At 40.5% G+C, this 26,761-nt stretch overlaps 2 protein-coding genes across 3 annotated transcripts in view; one reads left to right on the forward strand and one right to left on the reverse strand.

The window, feature by feature from the left end:
- The window catches only part of slc52a3-2a (solute carrier family 52 member 3-2a), a 16,291-nt gene extending 4,921 nt beyond the window's left edge, over positions 1–11,370 (forward strand). Inside the window, exon 4 of the mRNA XM_085148015.1 lies at positions 1–11,370. Coding sequence (XP_085004141.1) covers positions 1–207 — 207 coding nt within the window. The 3' untranslated portion in view covers positions 208–11,370.
- The window catches only part of nfatc1 (nuclear factor of activated T cells 1), a 51,782-nt gene continuing 32,759 nt past the window's right edge, over positions 7,739–26,761 (reverse strand). The window contains exons 9-10 of one of the 2 annotated variants that reach the window (XM_085148014.1): positions 25,457–26,077; positions 7,739–10,188 (exon numbers count right to left, since the gene is read on the reverse strand). In XM_085148014.1, the coding sequence (XP_085004140.1) occupies positions 10,133–10,188; positions 25,457–26,077 (677 nt within the window). In that variant the 3' untranslated portion in view covers positions 7,739–10,132. Of the gene's footprint in view, positions 26,078–26,761 lie in introns of both variants that reach the window. The other variant, XM_085148013.1, reaches the window with a different exon arrangement.

Here is a 26,761-nt window from a genome sequence, read left to right on the forward strand (position 1 = left end):
GTGTTGGCCTGGGTCCTCTTTATTCTCACCCTGTCCTATGTAAAGGTGATTATTGGGATGATCCTCCGTGATGAAGGCCACAGCGCCCTCGTGTGGTGCGGAGCTGTAGTGCAGCTGGGCTCTCTGCTGGGAGCTGTGACCATGTTTCCTCTGGTCAGTGTGTACGACTACTTTTCATCCGGAGACCCGTGCAACACAAAATGCTGAGAAAAATCAGTTTATATATTCCTGCTTTTGCGATGATCCAACGAGTACATGTATGCATGTATTGAGCCAGATAAGTATGATGTTCATTTATGTAATTTGAACAGCTTTAGGTCAACGTGGGACAGGTTAACAGTGCTAGTTAGTCTGAGTTAGTCTGAATGCCAGAATCTTATTTCAGTTAGTTTGGCTTCTGTCTGATAACAGTTTTGGGATTTTCACTGTTCTGGAGGATGAGCAGTGCGCTATAAATGATGTTTAAAAGTGGGGATAATAACAAACTTTGAGCCATATTAAATGGGGCAACTTAGCCACAATCACACAGAAGTGCGTACGGGCGTTCAGCAGGTGATCCATGCACTAATTTAAATAATAACCATTATTTTGCTGACTGCAGCGCAAATTAGCAACCAAAAGCCAGCAGACCTGATGTGTGAGCTACTTATCTGCGAACCATCTGGGTGAACTCTTCTGCTACAAACTGCTGGGCCTGTGTGGTCCTGGCCGTGTGTACTGTAACGGCTGATCTGAATGCTGTGTAGATACATCATGCAGATGACGTATGATCAGGTACTTATTAAAGTCACTATTAGATACCGTAACCCACAGACAACCTATCACACTGACACAGCTCTATTACCAGCAGCATTTCGATTTTGCATGTGAGCGGTGTGATACGAGAAGGAAGTCAAATAAAATGTGTGGGAAGTGCTGAAACAAGAAACACAGAGAATTTCTTATTGTACACTGATTTTTTGTAGGTCAAAACCAAAAACATTGCAAATCCACTGGGTGGCTGTAAAAGCCAACTTAGCTGTCTCTGAAACAAAATGCATCTGTTGCAGGTGTTTGGGATCCTCCTGTTTCCCCCTCTGACTCTCCACATTAAGCTCTGCTCTGTTTCATCAAAATACCAGCGTTTATTATGAAGCAGAAATGTGTGGGGCTCGGCTCTATACACTGAGGAGGACAGGGAGTTACAGGGCAGAGCCAAACAGCTGTAAACCATTCAGTCATGCCAGTTATAAACACCGTTTTTTTTTTTTTTGTTGTTGTTGTTGTTTTTTTTAGCACCAATAGAACTGCTCCTGTGTAATTAAAGGAGTAAAGTTAGTCCCAAAGAAATGGAAGCACATTTACTGTTTCAGTGGTTTTAGTGTAGTGACTACTGTAATGATTAAGCAATGTAACATTTTATTGGTTTTTAATAACATGTTTTAATCAAGCTGTGCACAATATTACATAAATAACATAATAATTACATTAAAGCAACAATTAATTTTTTAAAACTTTGCTTTCACCTCTTTTCTCAGCAACCTGCACATGACCTGATTTTTATTTATTTTAAGTAAACAACTCATAAATACGACATGATTCTGACAACCTACACTTAAATATCGGCTCCTCTAAATTTACATGATATTATCAAAACAGCAAGCAAAGCAGAAGGAATCAACACACAGTTTCTTGTGGCCATTTTCATGTCATGTGAATGTACAGGAACAGCACAATATTACTTCTGTTCTATTAAATATTATACTACTGCACAAAGTCATTTATGAATATAGACAGTACTGAAATCTGATCATTCAGCTTTCCCAACACACAGTATTAGTACAGATCAGGCTGTGACATAATCAAATCAAAAAAAGAACATTTATGATTAACAGCAACTTTTAAATTCATCCTGTGTTACTAACAGACAAAATATTTTACCCCACACGGTGTAATGTGTATTATAATATATTAAAAAAACAATTAAACAGCACACAGTTCATTAAATAGTTTAAAGAAGGCCTCCTATTGAAAACAAATCTCTGCATTTGCTAACGGAAAGACATTTCTAAATAAGGAGCTGAGACTATTTCTTACAGCTCCTTGCTTTAGCTAACCTCTGCGTTCATCTTACGCTATCATTAGCATCCTCCTCTGTAACAGCCTTCTTCGTCCCTTTTCACTGCACTGAATCTTCTGATAGATAGATAGATAGATAGATAGATAGATAGATAGATAGATAGATAGATAGATAGATAGATAGATAGATAGATAGATAGATAGATAGATAGATAGATAGATAGATAGATAGATAGATAGATAGATAGATAGATAGATAGATAGATAGATAGATCTTTATTAATCCCTCGGGTAGGTTCCTCCAGGAAACAGCCTCTCTAACATTGTCTCCAAAGTCAAACTGAGTTGTCCCTCTGAAATAATTATTAATCTTTTCCATTCTGCTTACTCCTGTAAACCAAACCATAGCAGATCTCACTACCATCTTTTAAACCTCTTTCACTCTTGAAAGTTTCCTCTTTCATCTCTAACACTCATTTCCACCCACTTCCCGCTGCCTGCACTCCCATCTTCATCCATCTGGTGCCCATTGCTTCGGATTTAAATGTATCTACTTTCACTATTTCTGCTCCCCGCATCGTTACTGTTATACCCATCACCCTCCCATACATCTACCTGTCTATCACTCTATGTAAATGCCCTTAACTTGAGTTTAAATGACAAGAATGGACTGATAAACACTCATCTGGCTTTCGTGTCTCTCTTTAAGCACAGACGCAGCTTCCTTTGGGTTGACAGGTAAAACAATGGATGTCCAAGACTTGCAATTGACACTAATGTTATACACAGAGGTATTAGTGAACAATCATATGCAGGTTGGTGCCGATAGATGAACAATTGCAATATGATTACTGGAATATAACATGACAAGTTGATCAATGTGGTAGCCCGGATGATTCGGAAGGCTCTTTTCTTGGCAGGATGCAGCTCATCTTTTTCCGGTGCTGATTTCATCAGCGTTATCAGGATGTTTCTGTTGTAGTAGATCATAAGTGTGCAACTGAATAACACCAGAACACGTGGGATAGCTCCTAACACCATGGCTGTCTGAGAGGGGATAGTAATTAGATTACTTATGAAAACAGCAACTGCAGTAAGGAGCCACACTGTCAGAGCACACATCTCCCTGAATTTGTATTTCTTCAGCAGATGGTAAGATGTGGGGTAAACCACAGCAATGTATCTCTCCATGCATATGAAAACCAAACTTGATGCGCCTCCTGTTTGTGTGTAGTTAAGCAAAACCTTGAGCAGTATTATCTGGTACTGTGGCAGCAAAAACAGGAAAATTAAATGAACGAAGGATGTAAAATAATGCACAGTGTGGAAGATAGCTAAATTACAGTTGAGGATATCTATAGCCTTCTTGGATGTGTAGATGATCCACAGCAGTTTCCCTACCACTGCTTCCCCGATGATAAAAGTAAAGATGTCAATCACTGAGAGCTTCGCTATTTGAGTTGGTGTAAAAAAACATTGGTCAGCTTTGCTGGAGTTGAATGTGGCATTGCTGGATAAATTCTCCATCTTACCAGACTGTAGTTGAAAACAGAGAGAAAAGAAAATCAGTGAAAAGCTGCCAATAGAGGCTTAAAGATTCAAATGTTTTACATGTCCACTCACCAAACACTATTAGGTACACTACGTAGTTGAAACCTCCTCCCTCTTCTCCTTCCCTTTAGCACTGCCTTAATTATTATAACAATTATTATAACAAGGCATTTTTGCCCAGAGAACTGCCGCTTGTTGGATATCTTTTTATATTCAAACTATTCTCTGTAAATTCCAGAAATGTTTATTAGGAAAGACCAGCAGACCAGCGTGTCTGGCACCAGCAACTATGCATCATTCAGAGTCATTTAAATCACCTTTCTTCTCAACTTCAGCAGATGGTCTTGATCATTCTACAAGCCTAAATGTATTGAGATGCTGGCATGTGATTGGCTGATTAGATATCTGCGTCAACGAACAGTTAAACAGGTGTACCTAATAAAGAGACCAATAAGTCTATATGTTGTAATATAAATGCTAGGGTATTATATAAATACAGAAATGCCTACTGTATAATAAAATGTGTTTTAATCATTTACATTTTTATATTTTTTGATACAGTTTCAACTTAGTTGTCCTACCAGGAAATTTAAAAAAACAAAACAAACATATGCAACTTTATTTATTGATTTTGATCTTCAAAAAGATTTAAAAAAAGAAGAGATTCTTCACTGTACTAACGGAGTTTTCAAAACACAAGCATTTTTGAGAATCAGTTGTAACATTGTGACCTTAAAAATCTGTGTATTATTAACTTTTTCTTTAAAAATAAGGCTTAAAGAAGAAGAGGACAACAGACATGACGTGAAATGACATTTATGAATATAATCAGACAACAAAATAACACTGAAACTCAAAGTCTGTGCTTACCAGGTGTGTAAAGCTGCTGCTTGAAGGCCAACAAAAATGACAGACTTTACAGCGCACACAGTACAAATGACACCTGATTTCCCTAAAAGGCGATGAGTAGGTTAAAGGCAGCCAAGCAAAACACGTCCTGATTTTCCTACTGGCAGAGTGTGAAGGATGTTCGTGACGGTACTGGCTGTGACATTCTCAAACATAAAAGAAAAACAAATGTAAAGAAACCAGCAGCTGAGCGCTGAGATTTATTGTGTTAGTAGGCAAAGCAGAAATCCCACAGACCACAAGGTGTCAGTGTGGACCATAACTGGGAAAGAAATCCTGCGCGCAGCACTGAAAGCACTATAAGGAGCACACAGGTTATCACACAAGACTCAGAACAGTACTTTTATTTTTCTTTCTGAATATAGATTTTATGTTGCTGCATCACAAATGTTTCTGCTGTGGAAATGAATGGTTATGTTATTTATTTATTTATTTTTAGCTCCAATCAAACACATTTGTTAATGAAGAGCAGATACTGGTTAACACTGGACGAGTCAGGGAGTTAATGGTTGCAGGATTGATTTCTGCTTTCATGCAAGAGCTCTGATAATTCCAAGAACAGTTAGTTGTTGTAAAAAGTATCAATATTTGTCTTTCCCTCTGTTGATACCCTCTTTTTCCTGGTTATATCATGTCACTTTATATTAATGATGTTTCTCTGTTAGTGTGATAAATATAGCCTATATGAGAGATGTAGCCACTGTGATTTTAACATCGCTGTTTCCATATCAGATTTTCAGAGTCAGACGAAATCATGCTTGGATGGTTGTTCTAGTATTTTATGTCCCCATTACTTTGCAGGTATCTGTTAATGTGCATCGCTAACCAAGCTTACTAAAGTTAGGGGGTAATTTCCCGTATATAATGTACCTAGCATACTAGTGAACATGTCATGGTCACTTATGGATCAAGAAAATGAAGATAAATGAAGATACATCAGCTATAAACTTAAAGTTCAGACTTCAAAATGGACAAAGTGATGACTTCACGGTGCCAGCATCCACCTTTTTATACAGTCAATGATCAGGTTTCTCAAACTTCTGCCGAAGGAGAAAGAAGCTTTTCTCTTTATTTTCACCTTGACCTTTATAGTCCTTATAACCTTCCTAACACTGATGAATACATCTGTTGGCAAGAAATGCCACCGCAATAATGGCTAGACAGCTATGAACCAGTACATCGATGATGCAGACATTAATCTGGAACATTTTCCTTGTAAAATAACAAAAAAGCTCCTCAGTCATATGTTGGCTTCCTAAACTGGCACTCTCAAAACTTAAGAAGTCAAGGTCTAAATGTTAACTCACTGAGGGCTAGAATCATCCAGGCTTCCACCCCACACTACAAACACAACCGCCGAATTTTGGATTCAGTATGTAAAATAAACACTGCATTTGGTTGTTAGAACTAAAATAAATACAATAAAAAAATACTGCGAGTTGGCAAAAGTACTCGTTTGAATCACGAACACCCCAATTTATATATAAGTGTGTGTTTATCACGAACGCGTAAAATAAACACACTGACAACTATAGTAAGACTCAGTATAAAGAACTTATAAACACTGTCACTCACTATTTCACTGCTTAAATTTAATTCTGACTTAGGAAAAAACACACATGCAATGTATCAAGGTTTGAGAAGTTTTTTTTAACAGATATTTTTACTGAGAAAGTTCATATTTTACTTTTACCATAATAAAAGGAACCCTTTGCCCTCCGTTCATTTCAATTCATTCATAACATATTTAAATGAATACACTCTTGGAACCTGATTTGTATATGATGTGGAACATGGAACATGACTGACGTGACCTAGTTACCTTCAACAACAACCAGTGCTTAAAGCAAATATCAGCTGAGGTTGATCTTTATGCACAAACCGAGGTGAAGCGGAGCCTAACGTGATCTTCTCACGATTTAGAGGATGTTTCAGAGCAAGGAAACTCAGATTACAGCCCCTCCCATGTAGATAACTCTGAGCCAGCAAGCGAGACATTTATCCTGAAGGCTTTTGTGACTCCATGCATGCAAAAAGCGACACCACCTTCTTACAGCAGCTTCAGCGGCACTGGTAAAAGGATCACAGCGGGGGTCTGGCCTTAATCAAGAAGTCACAAAAGAAGCCAACATAAGAGGACAGGAAAGGTGGAGATGCAACCTTTGCTTTGCAGAAATACAGCAAAACAGGAACAAATGTGGGAAACACATGCAGAACTTCTAGGTTTCCTACCACTGCTATGAATCCACAAATTGACAATTAAAGTCGAGTTAGAGTTGACAATTATAAATGACAGTTATGAAAAGTTTTTTTAAAAAGATGTAGTAGCGAGGGCAGCATTTAATGATTGTAATGATTATACATGGTTATATAATGAATCCCAACAGCTGGCTGTTATGTTTTCATATCTTAAAAGAGGAGAGGATATTGTGCGCTGTGAAAGCTAAAATAGCACACTCTCTATGCTCTTTGAAACATTAATTGAGGATTAATAATAAATGTATTTATGCCAGATATTATAAATTCTGAACAGATCTGTAGTTCAAAGATCAGTATAACAAACTTATTACGAGGGAACTTTTGGTTCATTACCTTTACCATATTACCACGATGTAAACTAATTATTTCTTTTAGTCTTTTGTCTAACCTAAGGCGATGAGACAAATTGCCGCCTTTGTTGTGACAACACACATAACGTACATATAAAACTGCTGATTTCATTCCTACAGTAAAGCTGAGACAACACAGATCAAAGAGATGAAGGCTTATTTATTGACAAGTCCACAAAATATGACAAAGGAGAGTTATGAGTTACTGACAAAGAGTAACCTTCTCCTCTGAAACATTTCAGTATGGCTTCTCTCATGCTCTTCCGTTACACAGATTAAGACTCATAAATACATATAAAACTGGGAACAAGTGCGCGAGCGCTGACAAATTAGCAGGTAAACCACAGTATGCAGTATGTAACCGTCTAAAACAAGCTGTATGATAAACGTGAATAAACGTCGAGCTCATGCTAAGAGAATAAATATGAAAATACAAAAACGAAAATGTGTGTATATTCGTATTGCTGTTCACCGCTGCAAAGTAATCTTTGGATTAGAGATATGACGGTGAATGTTTACATTCTCTCAGAGATTAATGCTACCTGCATGTTGCATAGCTTCCAGGGAGTAATAAAAGTCAAGCTTCATCACAACTGAGATGATTTTTTAAAAAAAAGTCGAACCAGTATTACTGCAGCTAACATTTTATCTGTTACTTTTCAAGTCTGTATGTATTCTTTTTTATTAAAAATGACTAAAAAAAAGGTGTAAAAAACAGTTGATGGCTGGGTTGGGGGAAATGACTTGTCAACTTAATGCAGTGGCTGAGCCAGACAAATTTATGGGGTGGCCAGGTTGAAACCATTATTTACACGGGGGTGCCAAAGAAACAGATGACTATTTATTTTTCCAGCTTAGCATTTTTTTGTGTCACTTATCATTTGCTTATGCAGGCATGTAGTAGCACATTATGAGGGCTCATTTAACACTCAGTTACAATTAGAAAGTCTTATGCTGCTAAATTGAAGCTAAAGTTCATAAGATAATTATAATTTCAGCTGATGGATGAGCTGTTAAAATGGTCGTGGTGTTTACAAAAAAAGTTCTGCTAGAAAAATAGAGGTTACTAAATGTAACTCCAGTTCTGTGATTATTTGCATCCCTCTTAAACAAGCTGAGAGCCATTCAAAGAGAAGTATTCCACTTCCTGTTAATGCTATTGCACAAAAACTGGTTTGCAGCCGGGCTTTCAACAGATAGTCATCAATGTTTCGGATTCAGTGGATGGCTAAAATAATTATTTATACAAGCATGCTAGACAAAACCCCCATTTCTACTTTGCTTTTTGCTGATACAGTACCGATAATGGATGAAAGTATTGGGACACAGCTCTCAATCGTTCAGGTGTTTTCAGTCTCATTGCCACAGGTGTATGAAATTAACCCCCTAGCCATGCAGTCTGCCTTTGCCAAAATTTGTGAATGAATGTGTTGTTCTAAAGAGCTCACTGAATTTGAGTGTGGTACTGTAAGGGGATGCCACTCTTACAAACAAGTCAGTTGCTTTCTTCCCTCCACGATCAACTATAAGTGGTACTACTGCAAAGCGGAGGTGTGTCAGACCACGTGAAGCTACAGAGCAGGTTTGCCGTGCATTCTGGGTACAAGTCGCCAACGCATAACTGCAGAGCTCCAAACCTCCTCTCACATTAACAGCACAAAAACTGTGTACCACGAGTTTCGTGGTGTGCGTTTTAATGGCTGAGCAGCTCCTGTAAGTGTAATGTGTAGGTGGTCCAGTGCTTTTGTGCATAAGGTGTATGCCCAAATTGAAATAAAATGACACTCATGCTTTTTGGTTTTTCTGAAAGGAAACTAATTTTGCCCAAAACACTAGCCATTTGCTAGTTGTCGGTTAAGGATTTAAGTCAGGACGCCGCTGCTGCCCACTTCATGGCTGAAATCAATACAGCAGTTGCCATAATGTGTTAAATAGTGCTGACACACAGAAAGGTATTTAACTACAACATACAAACTGAACTACATCTATAGTCTGTCAGGAAAACTTTTACCCCGCAAACTTTCATTTTTGGGATACGGCTTCAGTTCATCCAGGACTATGTCGCTAGTGCCATTTTTTTTTATAGTTTTTCGAAGTCCTGGTTGGCTTCACCTTTGGCTGTCCTTGGCTCCACCCCTGCATTAATGAAACATTGACAGGAAATGCCACTAGTTTAGTGGATAAGTGCTTGTTGTTGGTTCTCTGCAAGCAAATTATGTCTGAACAGTATGATGATGGGGAAAAATCCAACTTTCCATTTCCAAAATGAAAGGCTGAACTCCAGACAGACATCACAGTATAACAGACAACATAGTTTGCTGACTACATGCAAGTTACACTGCATGCACTCTATCTTCTTGCATTCACCATAATCCCTTAATTGTCACTTTTACCCACAGTATCCACTGTTCAGGAAAATGTAAGTTAAGTTGCCCCTAAAATATATTTAATTTGAAATTTTGAGGTTGAATATGTGAAGCCAAGGCCATGTCTTTTTGCTTCCAGTCAAAAAGGCACTTGTCTTTTAAATGGTTTCTCTGTAAAGCCAGATATGCAAACTGGAGCATTACACATCCAAATTTATATACAAATGACATAACTCATGGGCGCCGACTCATTTACAAACCGCAGCCATACAAACAAAACCCCCAAAACAACAAAAAAACCCAAAGTAAACAACAACAACAAAGCAAATCTTGGTCCTCTAAAAGCACACTTTCTTGTAAAGGCTGGAAATGGCAGGTTTGGTTGCTACATACTTAACTTACATGTCGGTCATGTAATCTATACCTTGGATAGGTTCTATGTAACGTTATTATATATGAAAAACAAGGCACACGTTGGACCCTGATCATCTGGACAATACATTTAGAATTGTTCTCCTTGCGTTTCCTTTTGCTGCTTCCTGCATGCCTTAGTCCAAACATGTGGAGCATAATGTCAAATTCATTTGGTGCTTCCCTTTTTTAAAAAAAATTCCTGTCACTTTTGGTGGTGACGGGAAACTACGCGTGGCTGTGGACGGAGATGCTCGACAGGTCGTTCCTGATGATCTCGTTTACTGCAAAAGGAAAAGAGAGAAAAGGATGATCAGGATTTCAGGTTTCCTCCAAAATACCTAAAAAGGCCCGTTCTAAGTCTCTTTTTCACTTCTTATTCAACCCGAACTTGAAACATTGATGCAATGTTTTTTTTGTCACTTTTCAGTTCTTTTCACAGTTTTGTCTCGGAGTGTTTTCATCAACGTGGGCAGTGTGTCACCTTTATGCACACAGTGTTAATTTGGCAGGGTTACTGCTCCTGAAGGGAATTATTCTGAACCTGAACCTAACAAAGAGGCTATAATGCATTGATTTAACCAGCAAATAAAAACCAAGAAAAACAGATGGTGCAGTAAAGTTCAGCACAAAAATGTCAACTGATAAACATTCGTGATAAAGTCTTTAAAACACACGGATGAATTCTTGGCTGTATTGCCGCACTCAGTGCATCAAGGATCACTGCCAAAGATCACCTCGTGATCATCTCACCAAACCTCCTCACGTGATGCCGTTAATGAGAGTGCAGCTCCATCTTAATGCACCAGTGAGGATTTGGAGTAAAATCCAACCTGAGCTTGTGCTTCTAAGACATGGCCAATCAAAATTTTATTAAGGCTTGATTACAAGTGTCCATCTGGGATCCTTCAGGTTCATTTTTATTGTTACTTTTCAATTTCTAATGTTCATTTAATTCTTGCAGCAAGTTTGCATAAGATAAGCCTGAAATAGTTTCAGCAATCACACAAAAACAAACTGACATTTTATAACATCTAACACACACAGAGCTTTCATTCATCTCAATTAAAATTTATTTATATAGTGCCAAATCACACCAACAGCTTCCTAAAGGTGCTGCAACGTAAGAAGCTACGCAGTAACAGAGAAAACCCCCTACAATCAGACAATCTCCTTTAAGCAGCACTAGGAGACGCCTCCCAGGCTCAAAGGGGCACCTCCTCGAGCCTGAGTCTGCAGGAGGTTTTTTTGTCTGTTAGGAAGAAAATAAAGAGCATAGGGAGACAGGAAAAACACATGCAGCAGTGACATATAAACACCTGGGGAGCGAAAGGAGGAGGAGGCGAGAGGAGAAGAAATGCTCAGTACACCACAGAGTATAACATGAAGCTTCCCAGCTGTCTGAGCCTATAGGAGCAAAGCTTCCAGCTCTATCTATAAGCTTTATGAAAAAAAATTTTGTTTTTTAAAGTCTTGGTCTAACTTTGCCTGTTCGCTGTTGGGTTCATCAAATATATGCATTTTTAAAAATGATGCCCTTATAAGGATAACTAGAGAGCCCAGAAAAAGTAAATGTGCTTAGTAAAACTTGATTTTTCTCATTGCACAAGGCTATTATACACTTGTTAGTACATCTATAAGGTGCTATTTCTGCCAGTGTGAGCAAAACTCCTCTGAGCCATACAGAACCTGTTATTTCCTCTGAGTCAGTCTGATAGAATCACTTTACACTGGAGGTCCCCAGCCATTTTTTATCAGGAGAGATGATGCAACATCCTGCTGCCTCCAGGTGCACTTGTTTATCTGTTTTTATCAGCTGTGTACAGATGGTGTGGTGTGTTCAAAGAGCAGCTACACAGTCTGACAGACTGTAGCTGCTACACAAGAAAAACCTATACGTACATATGAACGGGGAGACTCACAAATCGGTCATTTTTGGTTACTATAATTGATTGTGTTGTTTTCCGTCTGTCTTGATTTTTACTGTTCTTTAAACTGTGAATGTAAACACACTTATTCCTTGGAAGTCAGTTTCTCCCTCATTAGTCTGCTGTTTACTGTTTAACCCAGTATCTAGGTTAAGCCCACGTCCGCTCCCATTTCATAATGATGAGAAATGTGAGAGGGGAAGGGGAAGACCCCTGGATCTGGCCTGAAGAAACCAGGCCAGAGGGCTGAGAGAGGAATTCCCTCTGTCTGGCTGGTCAGAGCAGCCTGGAAACCTGAGCCCCCCCTCCCTCCCTCCCCCCCCACACAAATGAAGGTGTTTTTTTTTCCTTCTTCTACATCTATTTTCATTGCACAAAGCAGAGCAGCTCTTTCCTCAGTGACCCAGCACTGGCACGGACACTTCCTACCAGAAATACCCCACACTTCCTATCGCAAAAATATAATGGGTTGCATGTGTTGCACGATGTCAGCATACACACACACCCACACCAATAAGGAACCAGTGTGCGTGGGAGGCTGTCATGGTGAAAAACAAAATAATAAAAGTGTGTCATAATCACCTAAATGTGTGGATGCAAAACTTTCGTACCGAATTGCCAAAATCATCTAAATTCTCACTGAAGCTGTTTACAATTACAGAGATACGTTACGCTCGTCTAGACATGAAGTAAATGTGCTTGGCTCGCTGACGGACTGCGATTAATAAAGGAACAATGAGATCTGTTTGGCATGTTTGATATCTACAGTACAGCAGCGGTAACTCCTGCTCGTACCACGGAAACACATGGACACACTGAAGCTATTATGCAAATATGAAGCTGAGATTCACAGCAATGTGTCCTCATAAGAAACAAAGTCGGGGAAAGGCAAGGAGGCAAGGCAGCAGGTGCTTTAAATCACTTCCTGTCGAAAAAACGGGGAGGACAAGCCTCCCCGGCATTATTAAAATGTAAAATTAAAATGCCAAATTTCTTAAGGCATGGCAGCCATTCCTGATGTACATGGAAACATTTAAAATGACCACCTTATCATGACCGGATGCCATATCTCTATATCACTATCATAGTTAACTGTACACTGAATGTCCCTTATACATTTTATTTTTATATTTGTTTGTTGTTGTTTGTTTTTTGTTGTTTTGTAGGGGTTTCTTTGGTGTGTTTGTTTGTTTTCCTTCTCTATTTCTGTTATCTTTTGGGGTATTGTAAATACTGAACAGCAAACTACTGTATGTTCAATGTTTTGTTATTAACATGCTATTGTGACTGAAAATAAAATTTATTAAAAAAAAAAAGTAAAAAAAAAAAGTAAAATTAGAGGTAAAATCTTCACATTTCCTCATCTTCTAGGTCAAAGGTATTTGATCTATTCTTTCACTTTTGTGCCAAAATCATCTTGCAGACAATAAACAAAAGGCTGCAAAGGAACCTTTTAGGTTTTAGCTGCATGCTGATGAACGGGGCTGAAATGATTTGCCAGTTAATGAATTAGCGGATCCATAAAAATGAAAATACACACACTTTATTAAGAACATCTGTTCTGCTGCTCATTAACACAAATAACTAATCAGCCAGTCAAACAGAAACTCAACTCAGTGCATTTAGGCGTGTGGTCAGGATGACGTGCTGAAGTTCAAATAATAAATCAAGGCATTTTTCTTCACTCAGAACATTGCTGACTACAACTTTTCAAATTTAAGGATTTTCTACTTATGCTTGAAAATTGAACCATTTGTCAGACCTGCTTGGCATCGTGAAAATTATGACTGCAGCGGCAACAATTTAACTCAACGACATAGCTGAACATTGTGCAATAATAGCAGCACAGTTTTGGTGCTTAAACAACGTTGACAAGTTGATCACCTCAGCAAATGTAGGAAAAAGACTGGAAAATGAACCTACAGCTAATCATCAGCTACTTTTATTCGTGCTTCATTTGAAATTCGTTGCAAAGCCTCTAATGATTCATCAGTGCAAACCGGCAGTGACTTCTTGTGCAGTGGCCTCCATCTTGCAGCTGAGGTCATGAAATCGTCTTGAAGGAGGCTTGACTTGGCTGCGCGCGATCTAAACTCTCCAGAATTTAGCTTCAGGTTCTGTTGTTGTAACAGTAGAATCAGAACGGTCTGTTCTCGTGTGCATATGGTAAGGCGAGATGCTTTTGACGTGCGTCACCAGGACAGCGTACTGCCACCACTCATGCGAATGTGAGACCGGTGTTACCAGAAGACATACTTGAACCTGAAGAAATAAACTCCCAAACCTCATCTCCACCCTCCTACAGTCTGTCGCTCCACCGCCATGTGTGCTCTCCTGGCCCGACTGAACCAACTGACCTCCTCTCCTCTATTTGATCTGGCTTTGACCTTCTGCGCATCTGGAGGTGGAAGGATATAACAGCCGAGTTCAGGCCTCAGGGGCACGTTATTACACCGACTTCTCAACGTGCGCGTTGAGCCAGGCCGCCGGCTGTAAATTTAGGACATCAAGACATCGTCAGGCCTCCGCATGATGTCATCACCTGTCCGGTGACTATCCAAATCACGGATGAATTATGCCGTGCAGATATTTGTCTTACGCATCATCATGCGCCACATCTGGCTCAATGGCTTTCACATGAGACTGAAACGGTAAAAAAGACATAATTCAGTTTATTCTGATATGAAACAAAGGAAGAGCAGGCAGTAAAAATTTATCTTTTGCCTCAGTGAGGCCACGGCATGTACTGTTTACGTGCCTGTTACCATGGCCTACTTTTCGTTGTGGTGTCACATTTGATGTGGAGGGTCTAATTGAAAGTAAAAATAAGGTCAATCTATCGATCTCTAAGTGTGTTTACAACAAAGCTCTAAAAATAGGCCCAGCACTAGTGTGACATCTGTGTCATGTGGGTCACATTGATTTGCTTAAGAGAGCTGAGCGACAGAGACGCTTCAAACAAGTCCACAAACACACAGAGACGCATAGTAACATCTGCCTTTGTTATTTCACAAAAGGAAATAAATATGTGGTTTTGATCAAAACTTTGAGGGAACTAAATTTGTTTTTACGCCATAATCTGGAAAGGGAGGTTGCTAAACAAGATTTTCGCGGAAGAAATCAAAGAAATTGAATTGAAGCATTATAGTGGTTAATATATTCGATATGTTGGTCTATTAAAGATAGCCTGTAGCAGTATAGGCATATACTCATCAGTGCATTGACTGCGGGTTATTTGCAGCAGAGTAGCTTAACAACGTGGCAGACAGGGTTACCGAGTGAAGCTCACGGCAGCTTGTGAAATAAGTTTTCTCGGATGGAAAATTTGCTGCTCTGCATTGAAAGGAGGATTTCAAGTATCTTAGGGTTTTCTTTGTAAGGTGGGGGACACATCTGATGGTTTGGTCACCTTTACCATTGTGGTAAAGGTGATCTGTGTTTATTCGTCCCTCACCTATGGACTTAAACTGTGAATAGTGTACGACTAGAAACCAAGAGTGATTAAGGAGCAGCTGAAATGAGTGACTAATTCATTCATTCATTCATTCACGAGGGGTTGTTCTCTAACAGAGTATGTTGATCTGAAGCATCTGATTAGGATGAATCCTGGACGCCTCCTAGGTGAGATGTTTTGAGATTCTCCAACTAGGAGACGAGCCCAAGACAAATCCAGGACACGATGGACGGATTATGTCAGCCAAAACTTTGAAAGGCCTCGATTTTCCCTGTAGCAGCGGAAGGAGGAGCTGTGGAGAGGAGCGTCTGGGTCCTAACAAATGCCAAAACATGCTCTGACTAACTGACAACAACAGGCCCGGCTCGAGTGTCTAAAAAGAATATCAGCTGACATATTGATAGATCATTTTTAGGTTCCAAAAATCAATAAAGGCACTAGCATCAGCCACAACTCTAAAATAAACATGAGCTCTGTTCAGTAGCTGCCTTGAGGCTTTCAGTCTTATCACATGTTCATTATCAGCAGATGCTGCTTTGGTTCAGTCGTCACTGAATTGCTCAAGTTTTCATTTTTCAAATTTTCACATGACAACAACTTAATCTTTTGATAAAGATCAGGAGTTTACTTTTACCGGCATGTTCATGCATCTAACTCTAACCCAAACTCAAAGATAATCATCAATATGAATATGATTTAACGGAAGATACTGAGGCAATCTTTATCAAGCGTTACATCTGTAGAGCGTGGATGTTGGGGTTTGATATGAAGTAATCCAGGAACTGGTTTCCTCTCCCATGGTGGCTGACAGCAGCTGGATTGGACTGATATAGCCCGGCTCTCCAACCAGGAAACCCCAAGGAACTCCCAAACAATTAGCAGGACAGTGCTGTTTGCCTCATTAAAGGCTGGAAGCTGCCAACACGAACCAGCCTGTAATAATACAAGGCTACAGGCGAGCCGATCCGGCAGCGAGATATCCAGCAGCCTCGTTGAACGAAGGGAATACGTCAGCTTGGAGAGTTGCGCTGATACAATGAGAAAAAAAAAAAGCTGGGGGGCAGAAAACACCACGAACCCTCCCCCAGTTTACTGCCACGTCAAATCCAGGCCACAAGCCACAAGATGTTCTTGGCCCACATTATGAGGCTCCTACTGGGTTACTGCAAGTCAGTCCCACAGAGCGGTTCTGTAGTTCACCACAGATTCAGCCAAGTTTTTCTTTTAAACTCAGGTATTATTTAAAAATGTCTGAACAATAGATTACTGGAAACTTTTTTATGTCTAAATAAAATAGAATTACACAAAAGGGAGAAGAAACCGTGATCTTGTATTTATATCCTTTGTCAAATTTTGGTTGTCGACATTTTCTCCAAATGTTGTTAGTTCAAATGTGGAATCGTCTTTAGCCATGCCAGCAGCAGCCTCGGAGGACGCCAGAGCCGCTCTGTCCGTCTGTCCAGACTGAAATATCTCAAGAGCTCTTGGACAGATCGCCTGTAGATTTTTTGCAGGCAGTTATGGCCCTCGTAGGAAGAGTCTAACAGACTCCGGTGATGGCCTGACTTTTTATCTACTGTCACCGTGAGGTTGATATTTTTGTTTTTTAGTGAAAATGTCTGAGGAAGGAGGAGATAGATGCTATCGGGGGGAAGTTTAATAACATGGTGATCCAGCAAAGTCACAAAGATTTGTTTTTCTGGTATCTAAATCCAAGTATCTGTAAAACTAATAACATTCCTCTAAACCTCAGCTGCACTTTGCATTTAGTGTCGATCAATAAATGTTAGTTTGTCTCTGCACACGCTATGAGACAGAAAAAAGGTTGGATTCATCTTTCACTATAACTTAGGCAAAGGAGAGAAAAAGCAATTACAGCAGCATTCATAGAGTGCTTTAACCTAAAAACTACACTCATCAAAGGACACATATGTAAATCCAGTGTCTTTTACACTGTAGCTTCAATGCTTCTTCTGTCACACACACTGATTTCCAGCAACTTTTTAGACCTTAAAGACCGCCTCTTCAAATACAACTGCACTACCAAATTCGTAAAGTAGTCTCTACATCTATTTTCACTCGTCTCCATCACCTCAGGCGGGTATTCAGTGCATAGAATCACCTGGTAATCTAATAAACTGTTTCTGGACTGCAGAAGGACACCAGGGTACCCACTCCACACGACGAGGAGAGGTGCAGTTTTGCAGGCGACAGTATTAACCGCTGCACCAAACTTTACATTTTAATTAAGATAAATCTTTACCCTGGGACTTTTCCACTGCATTACCACATATTTTGTGTGTGCTTTTTATTGAGTTTAATGATGCACCAGTAAATGAGCAATGAGTAACACATGGCAGATGTGAATATTGGTGAATAGAGCACAAACAAATAAAAAGAAAGCTAACAATTCCTTCTAAACATAATAAAATCTGTAAAACTGCCTTTTACTGTATAAAATCTGAGTGATTTAACAGAGTCAGGTATGACTCACAGATTTATTCCGAAATATTTTTCATCTAATAGCCTAAATCTCTGGTCATCAATTGTAAATTTCTGACATCCAACAAGCCACAACACGCCATAAAAAAGCATTTCATAATGCGCTGGCTCACATCGGGTTCAAATGCTTTGCTCGCGTTACCTCACCACTGACAAAAGTGTTGGACACACTACTGTGCAGTATAACGTATGGCTTTCGCCACCTCATCCAGCCTCATTCTGAGCTAAAGGGAAGCATGCAAACCTCTCCAGTCAGCAAGTTTTATAGCAGTGTGGCAGACCTCCATCTCCCTCAGCAGCACCCTGCAGCCTATACTGGACCTTTGGCTCCAGACTACGCAAGTCAGACTTTCCACAAACAGACATGTTTGTGGCCTCTCGGGGGACGGTGTGAAAAAATGCGCAGCAGAGGGGGGTCCCGATGAATATTAGAGGCTGTGCAAACACGGATAATAAGACAAAAACAGTACCAGTGCAAGAGGGAGACGAAAACCACCTGTGCCACTTTCAGTTAAAAATGAAGCATAGTGTGGCTGTTTAACAGGATAAGTGTTTAAATTTCTGTGAAATTAAATCAAATTGGGCAAAGACTACTCGTTATATACTAAAAAAATAAAATCTACCCGCAATCATATTTCAGAGAGGACTCTGTATGAGCAAAAAAGCCTCAGATATGGATGTCTGTGGTTTAACAAGCACGCTCGACATCACACCTGAGCGAGGCCGTAAAGCTGTATCAAGCCATGCCAAAGGTTTAATGAAGTGAGAAGCCACAATAACGAAGGAATGTTTAGCAAAATTTCCCTCAATTTGCCAGCGAAAACACGTCTAACGAGGATGCCAACCCTTCAGGAATATCCATTATGGTTGTGATGGCGTAGTTAAATACTTTGATTTCATTAACTACACCTGGCTGGAACGTTAGAACCTGAAAAAAGCACATTAACAAATCAAATCTGGAGCTCCAGCCTGCCAAATATTACCGCAGACGGGGTAAAGAAGTGATAATGTATTTATCCAGACTGTTCGGAGGAAGTGGCATGAGAACAGTCTGAGTGCCGCGATCTGAGGCCCAACAACAGCATCTCACTCTCCATCATCACAAAGCGCGGCCAGACGATTCAGCGGGGGCTCTGGTGATGGATCAAAGCTGCGCTGCTCCGTCTGCTGATAGCTGCTGGTTAGTGTTTCTTCATCTACTGAACTCTTTCCGCTGTGGATCTTACACACAGCCACAAACTGGTTTTTTTTTCTGCCCCGAGGAAGATCACTTATCCAATTTATTTCCAATCACCACAATGCAGCGCACAAAGCCCCCAAAACCTCAGTGGTGAGCGCAGAGGGCCAGAGCAGTGAGATCATAGAGTTAGCGCTACTAAAATCCTGCCTTCTGTGACATAAATAAAGGCCGATGCAAAAAGGGCATTTCTTTTTTCAGTGAGGTTTGAGCCGAATCGTCTTATTCTGTGTTTAAAGTCAATTATATCAAATTCTAGACCACCAGAGCTTCGGCAGCGAAGAAAGAAACACTTTAAAGCACTGCAACAGCAGTGATAAACATCTTGGCACACCGTCTCGTCACTCCCACTACCATCTACTCCCTCAGCAGGCTGTAACTGACACAAGCTGTAACAGTGCGGAAGTAAATTTAAATATTTCTTTCAAAATTTCGACGCTGATACGTGGATCTGAAATTTGGATTTTATTTCTTTTTGTAGACATATAAGCAGGATGTTTTGTAGTGGACATAAAAACTTATTACACTTCAGTTTTGTACTGATGACCCAAAGAAAAATAGCTGGGTTTGGTATCTGTGGGGCCATCGGTGGATGTTTTTTGGGCTGTACTGAGGATTGACAAAGTGCAGTTTTACACCACGCGAGGGGACCTTGAGAAGAAGTCAGTGCAGGTCAGTGCTTGCATGCAGTAGCACGCTGCTGCAGTGGACAGCTCTACTGCCTTTCTGTGTTGACTATACATGCTGTCTGTGTGGCTGTATGGATTTCCTCTGCGGTAGACGTGTCCTGTGATGGACTAACAACCTGTCTGGCGTGTACCCTATGACAGCTGTGATTGACTCAAACACCCCTGTCACCATAAGTTAGCTAATCGGTTAAGTAAATGAATGTAAGAATGTCACTCTGAATATACTCCCAGATAAGTGGGGACTTCCAGTTCAGTGCAGTTCAGAGCACATTGCAAAATTAAGCTCGTGTAACAGAAACGTGGTTATGAAGGCCACGTGCCGAAAAGGCTTAAGTGCATTTTTACTGTGATGTGAACTAATAATAGAAGATTTTTGTCCTGATGTTGTCTGTTGCAAAGCTCTTTGGCTGAGAAATAAGGGATTAAAGGAATTCAAGCAACTCGGAGGCTAACAGAGACGTTCTTGTAAGTCAGCTGTGTGTAAATGCAGATTTGGCTTAAACAGAGATCAATATAGTTAATCATGAAGAGGAAGAAGCATAAAAAAAATCATCAAAGATTAAAAAAAGCACTAACAATGGCTGCTGTTGATCCTTGTCATTATAACACTGTTTCACTTCGCTACAAAAAAGTTCTTGGTCTCGTATGACTTCTACCTTCTCTGCAGCTAAGCTAAGGCCCCAGTCACACTAGAGGAAAAACAGGTCAGCAAAATAACAATAATACAAATAAACATCAATAAAATAAAATGCTTCAAATCACGTGAGACTGATTGGAAATAGCTGCACTGACAAACTGGTCGCCCAGATATTAAGCGTGCAGCATCCTTGTCCTCTGGTTGACCAATTGTTTTGTCACAAGGCGATTGCATGCAAGGTTGTGTGGAAGGAGGCAACCTGTCTCCCTCTGACTCATTCCGACTGCAATCAAATGCAGGCAAATGTCTGCAATTAATCGCCATCAACTCTATAAATGGCAGACAAAATGCCAACTCACTGACTCAGTCGGAGTCAATCTGCAGCTGTGAGAAGCTGCTCTGCTCCGTCATTTATTTCTCCAAGTGAGGACACAGGGTAAGGAATCACACAAGCCTAAGTTACTGAGGTTTGTGGTGGAAAATTTACTGTAAATTGTGCTAAATTTAACACTGAAAAGCAGGCTTTATTTTGCCCACGATATGTGTGTGAGAGTTACCGGTGGTTATTCATTTGGAATAAAAGACGGAGATGTTATCAGAACAAGTACGTAATTGGCACGGCTGGATGGTTCAAAGCTGTGGGCGCAGCTCCAAAACTCTTTACTCAGTGCTGACTCGGAGTGTTTAGAGCCGAGGCACACGTATTCCTGCTCTGCAGTAATGCTGGGATTTTACTGAAATAGAGCAGAACTGAGCTGAACTTAACGGAGCACTGGAAGGAGGCAGGAACAAGGATACATCTGGTTTTCCTTTTTATACTGAACAGAGGAGGTTTCCACACTGAGACCCGCACACACAGCAGCGTTCGTGTTTCTTTCTCTTACTTTACTTGATAGGCGGTATTACAAATGTCAGAAAAAACTCAGTTATTAATTGATCTGTTAGAATATTATCAGGATGTTACAGTGTGCTAAGTTTGTTAAATTAATATTAATATTCCCAATCTCACAGTTTCCTCTTCAAAAACTCAAAGTTAAAAGCTGAATGAAACCTCCAACCTACTGCCCCTTAAGCTAAATATTTCATTTGAAATAATGTCAAAATGCAACAGCACAAAATGCTGCCAGTTTACGAAATATTACACTGAGAAAATTCCTCAGAAACCAGTTTGCTTTGATGGGGGATTTCTTTCTGTTTACCCTGTACAGGAAAGGAGGCATCTTGTTCTATTTACTGAAATCAGCAGCAGACTTTCTGACTTTTAGACCTAACAAATATGTGAAAATCACTCATAACATGTAACATGTTTTAAGTTGTGAGTGATGTGGCGGTGAGGTTAGGGTTGAGCTTTTCATTCAGGGGTGTGGCTGCTCCTCTCCATCGGCCAGTGACAGGAGCGACACTAGGAGATGCATAACCAGCAAATGAATGCGTAACATATTAAGGCTTTGTAATAGAGATGGCACGATACCACTTTTTTATGTCCGATACCGATACGATATCATAAATTTGGATATCTGCCGATACTGATATGAATCCGATATAGTGTTTTTTTTAATCAATAAAACTGTTTTTTAAATATCTTTCTGCATTTTGTATACGTTTATACTCAAGTTTAAATAAATAACAACACTAAAGCTATTCTGTTATACCTGTATGTAAAAAATACACTGCACCCAAAATATTTCATAGTTCAGCAATACTGATCAGTCTAATAAACTTAAACCTACTCCATCCTCCCTATTCTGGTATTTTAAAGAGTACTTAGCAGAAATATTAAGCAACCTAACTAATAGGGTTGCAAACTCCCAGCAAAAAAAAATAGGGAACCACCCTCCATCTCATGATGCTTAATCGATGTAATCAAATTTAATTTGATGCAGGGGGAAAAATGCACAGAAATAAATTATTTTTCAAGAATAATTAAATAGATTCAACATCTTTCTTCAACAGAATTGCAGACTGCACAGATGGTATCTTCCCAAAGGAAAAAGTACTACAGCTTACTAGGGTATATTAGACTTAACAGTTACTATATACAGTAATGGACTTCTATATATTTTACATCAGATTAAAACTTTGGGTGTAAGAGTCAGATAATTATTTATTAAAAGCTCGACATTTTAAATGAGAATAAGAAAGAAAAGTATGTCTTTGTGCCCCCTTTTCCCTGTTCATGCCCTATCGGCCCCCCTGGCTAAACTTTGCTAGATCCGCCCCTGCACAGTTACCAGCCGTCAGCTACGTAGAAAAAGATCCTGGTGTTGAAAGTAATATTAAATAAATTCTAACAACAGTTATCAAGCTTAAACGTGCTGCTGTTGTTCAGCCGCTGGTTTCCTCTTTCTGGTGAGAAGTGGGCCAAAAACAAACAAGAGAGACGGACTCACGACAGAAAAGCCGATCAGCTGATCATTAAGCAGTTTCACGATTGCAGTAGCAGCAGGAGAGGGAGAGAGAGAGGCAGTCGCTCCATATATCTGTTGTTAAGCTTAACGTGGGAATGCTTTACAGACATTCAGATATGAACTTACACACTTGCTTTACTTCTCTCTGGGAAAACTTCCTCGGAGATGAAATGCTGGTTTGGTAGCTAGGCTACAAATACACACAGCCGCTCTATCACCTGATGCATACTGCTGCAACGTTCTACGGTTATGAGCCGAATTACGCCGTGTAGCAAGTTTTGTGAGGTGCTTTTTTGATATTTAATGGATCGGATTACATTTTTTATTTCTCGCCGATATCCGATCCAGTAATTTGGGTCAGTATCGGACCGATACCGATACCGATACGTAATATCAGATCGGTCCATCTCTACTTTGTAATAAAGCACCTTATCTCTGGATAAATCCGCGCTGCACCTGAGTCTCAGTTCTCAGGACCTCACATGGCCTCCAACTATTTCTAACAGAAGATTTCACCCTTATATCATAAACATTCATTCTTCAGCCTCTTGTCAGAGAGAGAAACATTAGTAAAACCTGCGCTTACAGCAAGTACAACATTCACTCCATCATTTGTGAGCTGCTGGTAGAGTGCTGGTCATTAATAAAATTAACTTACAGCATCTGTTTGTTTACGAGTTTATAAATGTGCCTCGTTTGGATCAGGCCCAGGTTTTTACTAGGAGAGTCATGCCTGATGTGTGGATTCTGCTCAGTCTGCAACAAATGTTTCTGGCAAAACTTCACCTACTTCCAAGGTGCATGGAGAAGACAAAGATCTGATGAAGACTCCACGACACTTAAAGTATTAGGTTCCCTAATACAGTGGAGTGTGTCGGTGGAGTCTTCACATCATCAGATTCTGCTCAGTCCACCATTGTTGAGTCCACGTCGGCAGTGTTGCAACAGATTTGAGATTTACCACAGTTAATTGCAAACAGATTGCATGTAAGTGCCAACTTGACCCTGTTAATTAAAAAACTGATTGAAGCAGACTGTCACTGCCTTATTGCCAATTTATCCCCATTTTATTGCTGTTCTGATACACCAATGCTGCTTTGAAGAGTGAAACTGACTGGGAGTCATCTCAGACCAGTTCCCCATCCCTGACCACTTCAAGCAGGGCCATTACAAGTTGATTGCACACGGTCACTATAATTTTGATCGCGTTGCAGTTTCAACCACCGTTTTTGCTAGTGCGACTGTAGCTTAAGCTAATAGAATAAAAGCAAAGCTAAACGAGCACACACACACACATGTTGCTGGTTGTGCCACATATTTTTGACTGCATGCATCTTAGGCATGTAGATCTGAGTCTGAAAAGCTCTAATTAACACATAGGCTACGTTCACACTGCAGGTCTTAATGCTCAATTCCTATTTTTTGATCAAATCTGATTTTTTGTCTGCTCGTTCACACTACAAATAAAATGCGACAGCAAGTGTGAACGCTCAAAGCGGCCCGCATGCGCAGAAGATGTCACACACAACGCGCTCTGTTTAGACCCAGACCAAACAGTGTTGTTTGACTGATGGCCCTTAATATAAAGACTTCGGACTTCACGTTTCCCAATTTTTGCTTTAAGTTATTTTGTTATTTACATAATAATGTAGATAACCTAATAATTATCCTTATTGCTGTTTTAGATAAGCGGTGCTTCAAAGGATAATTGCCGATTTCTGTCAGAATCTGCAGATTATGTACAAATAAAATGTTAACGTTTCTCCAACGTTGTCTTCCCAACAGTTTCACCGGATGGCCAGGAAGCGTTCGCGATGTCTTATCGGGCGCTGATAATTGGCGTCTGTCTTGTGTCAGTGACGTAAAAGACGGATTTAATGCGACTTGACCGTTCACACAGCAGTCGCTTTCTGAAACATCGGATATGTATCGGATTCAGTACCACATACAAATTGGATTTAAAAATAACGGATTTGTGCCGTTCACACTGTCATACCATGATCGGATATGGGTCGCATAGGGTCAAAAAAATCGGATTTGATGCGCTTTCGCCTGCAGTGTGAACGTAGCCATAGAGACTACCAGTCATTTTTTGAAACACATTTTGGATCTTGGGTGTAGCGCTACACTACAAGTTTTATTACTGAAGCGCAAATGTTTTATTTCAACAAGCTATAAGACAAAGAAGGTGTAGTCAGTGCACTTTAGATGTGCTTGGAGGATTTTGTGCTTCCAGGTTTCCAGGCTAGTAATTTCCCACGCTTCCCCTCTCCTTACTATGATAAAACCCTAAATCCTCCACTTGCTATGACTTCGTATTTACCAAAGACAAATGAGATCAATCTTATCTCTTACGTCTCAGCAACAAAGCAAACAATCACTTTCCACAAATGTTTAACTGTTCTTTTAAATGACTATGAGTCAGAGGATTTCCACACAAAAAAAAGAGGAAAAAACTTCTAAGTTGTGATTTGATGGCCAAAAATTTCCTGGCAAAAGTGATAAGTGAGTCATATGATAATCAAAAATGCTATCAGTGCCTGGAGATATAGTACGGTCGTTTTGTGCTGGAGGGTAATAAAAACCACATTGTTTCATCAATTAGGGGGCTCGATGGGGATTTCGCTCTATAATTTTTTCCATGCAGTGGATTAGAAGTATTTAAATTCTGTCTTATAAAAGTAAAAAAAGTCTCACCATCATCAAGGTACATCTGGTCCAGCTCTTGTGGTTCTTGTTTGATGCTGACAGCCAGTGCTGAGGGACTGCCATCCTCCTGCAGGGAAGAGCGAGCCCTCTCTGGCACTTTGGGGTGCTGCTGAGCGGCTGGGCTTGTGCTGCCGCTCACCGGCTGCGCTGGTGTCATGCAGTGGGTTGGAGAAAAGGGGGCGTCGGTCGGGCTGGAGGCCTGCGAGGTCGGGGAGGAGGAGCAGCTGCTGGGCGAGTAGAGGTTGGGTGGCTGGTAGCGCCCGGGAGTCTCCTGAATGATAGAGACGTGCGGGATCGGGGACTGCGAGCCCGGCTGTTGGACGGCCGGGCTCGCAGGGAGGCATTTTGAGAAGGGTGAGGGTGGGAGATCCTGCTGTTTAGGGCTGGTGCTCGGAGGTGAGGAGGAGGAGGAGGGCTTGGCTGCAAGTTTCTGCTGGCTGGCTGAATAAGGCCCACCAACAACACATGGCCTGAGGTCAGAAGTCATCATCGGGGCCATGACTTGTGAGGGGTAATATGGCTTTGGGGGTGAGGACAAGCCAGGACCATGTTGGGTGCACATCAGAGGAGCATCATAGTCATCGCGAGGCTCCGTCTTTATTGTTGGAACTGAAGGAAAACAGAAGGAAAAGCTAAATGAGTAAACACATATTCCAACCATCCTGCAAGTGTGAGTGAGCGAGTGAGTTAGTGAGTGGGTTTGTGGCTAGGATACACACTGCCAAACAAACACTCTCATCAATGAGTCTCTGTGTTAGGGCCTGAGCTCCCCCACCCAACAGAAAACATTCACAAAAGTAGAAAAAAGAAGTAAAAAAGGGATGAGTCATCAACACGAGAAAAATCTGGCTGCTTCTATAATAAAAGCCCTGTTTTCTTTGGATCCTGTTCTGGTGCTAATATCCACTACAGTACATGTGCGATATGATATATGTTGCTGCAGCAGCAGCAGCTTCGTGCTCAGCAGGGTTCAGTAATTTCAAAGAAAATTACTGCCTCCTCACCGAGACAAAGCAAGAGTTTAACTGAACGCAAACACATGAAATTGGGTCTTTGGGCTGTCGGAGGATTGCGGAGGACCAACGCTGAGTTCAAATGAGCCACGTCTTGTTTTCAGTCGCTGTCATCTTGGCCATCCGTCCAGATTTCACAGCGAAACATATTGGACACAAAGTTTCAAAATGCGAGCCATCAATCAGCTGCAGCCAATGACACCACATCAATCTTATATAACAAGCGTTTCAGTGCGGTTACAAGCACACGACAGCACAGCTCTGACCCTGAACTGCATCA

The sequence above is a fragment of the Neolamprologus multifasciatus genome, chromosome 22, assembly GCF_963576455.1.
Source record: "Neolamprologus multifasciatus chromosome 22, fNeoMul1.2, whole genome shotgun sequence".
Classification (NCBI taxonomy): Eukaryota; Metazoa; Chordata; class Actinopteri; order Cichliformes; family Cichlidae; genus Neolamprologus; species Neolamprologus multifasciatus.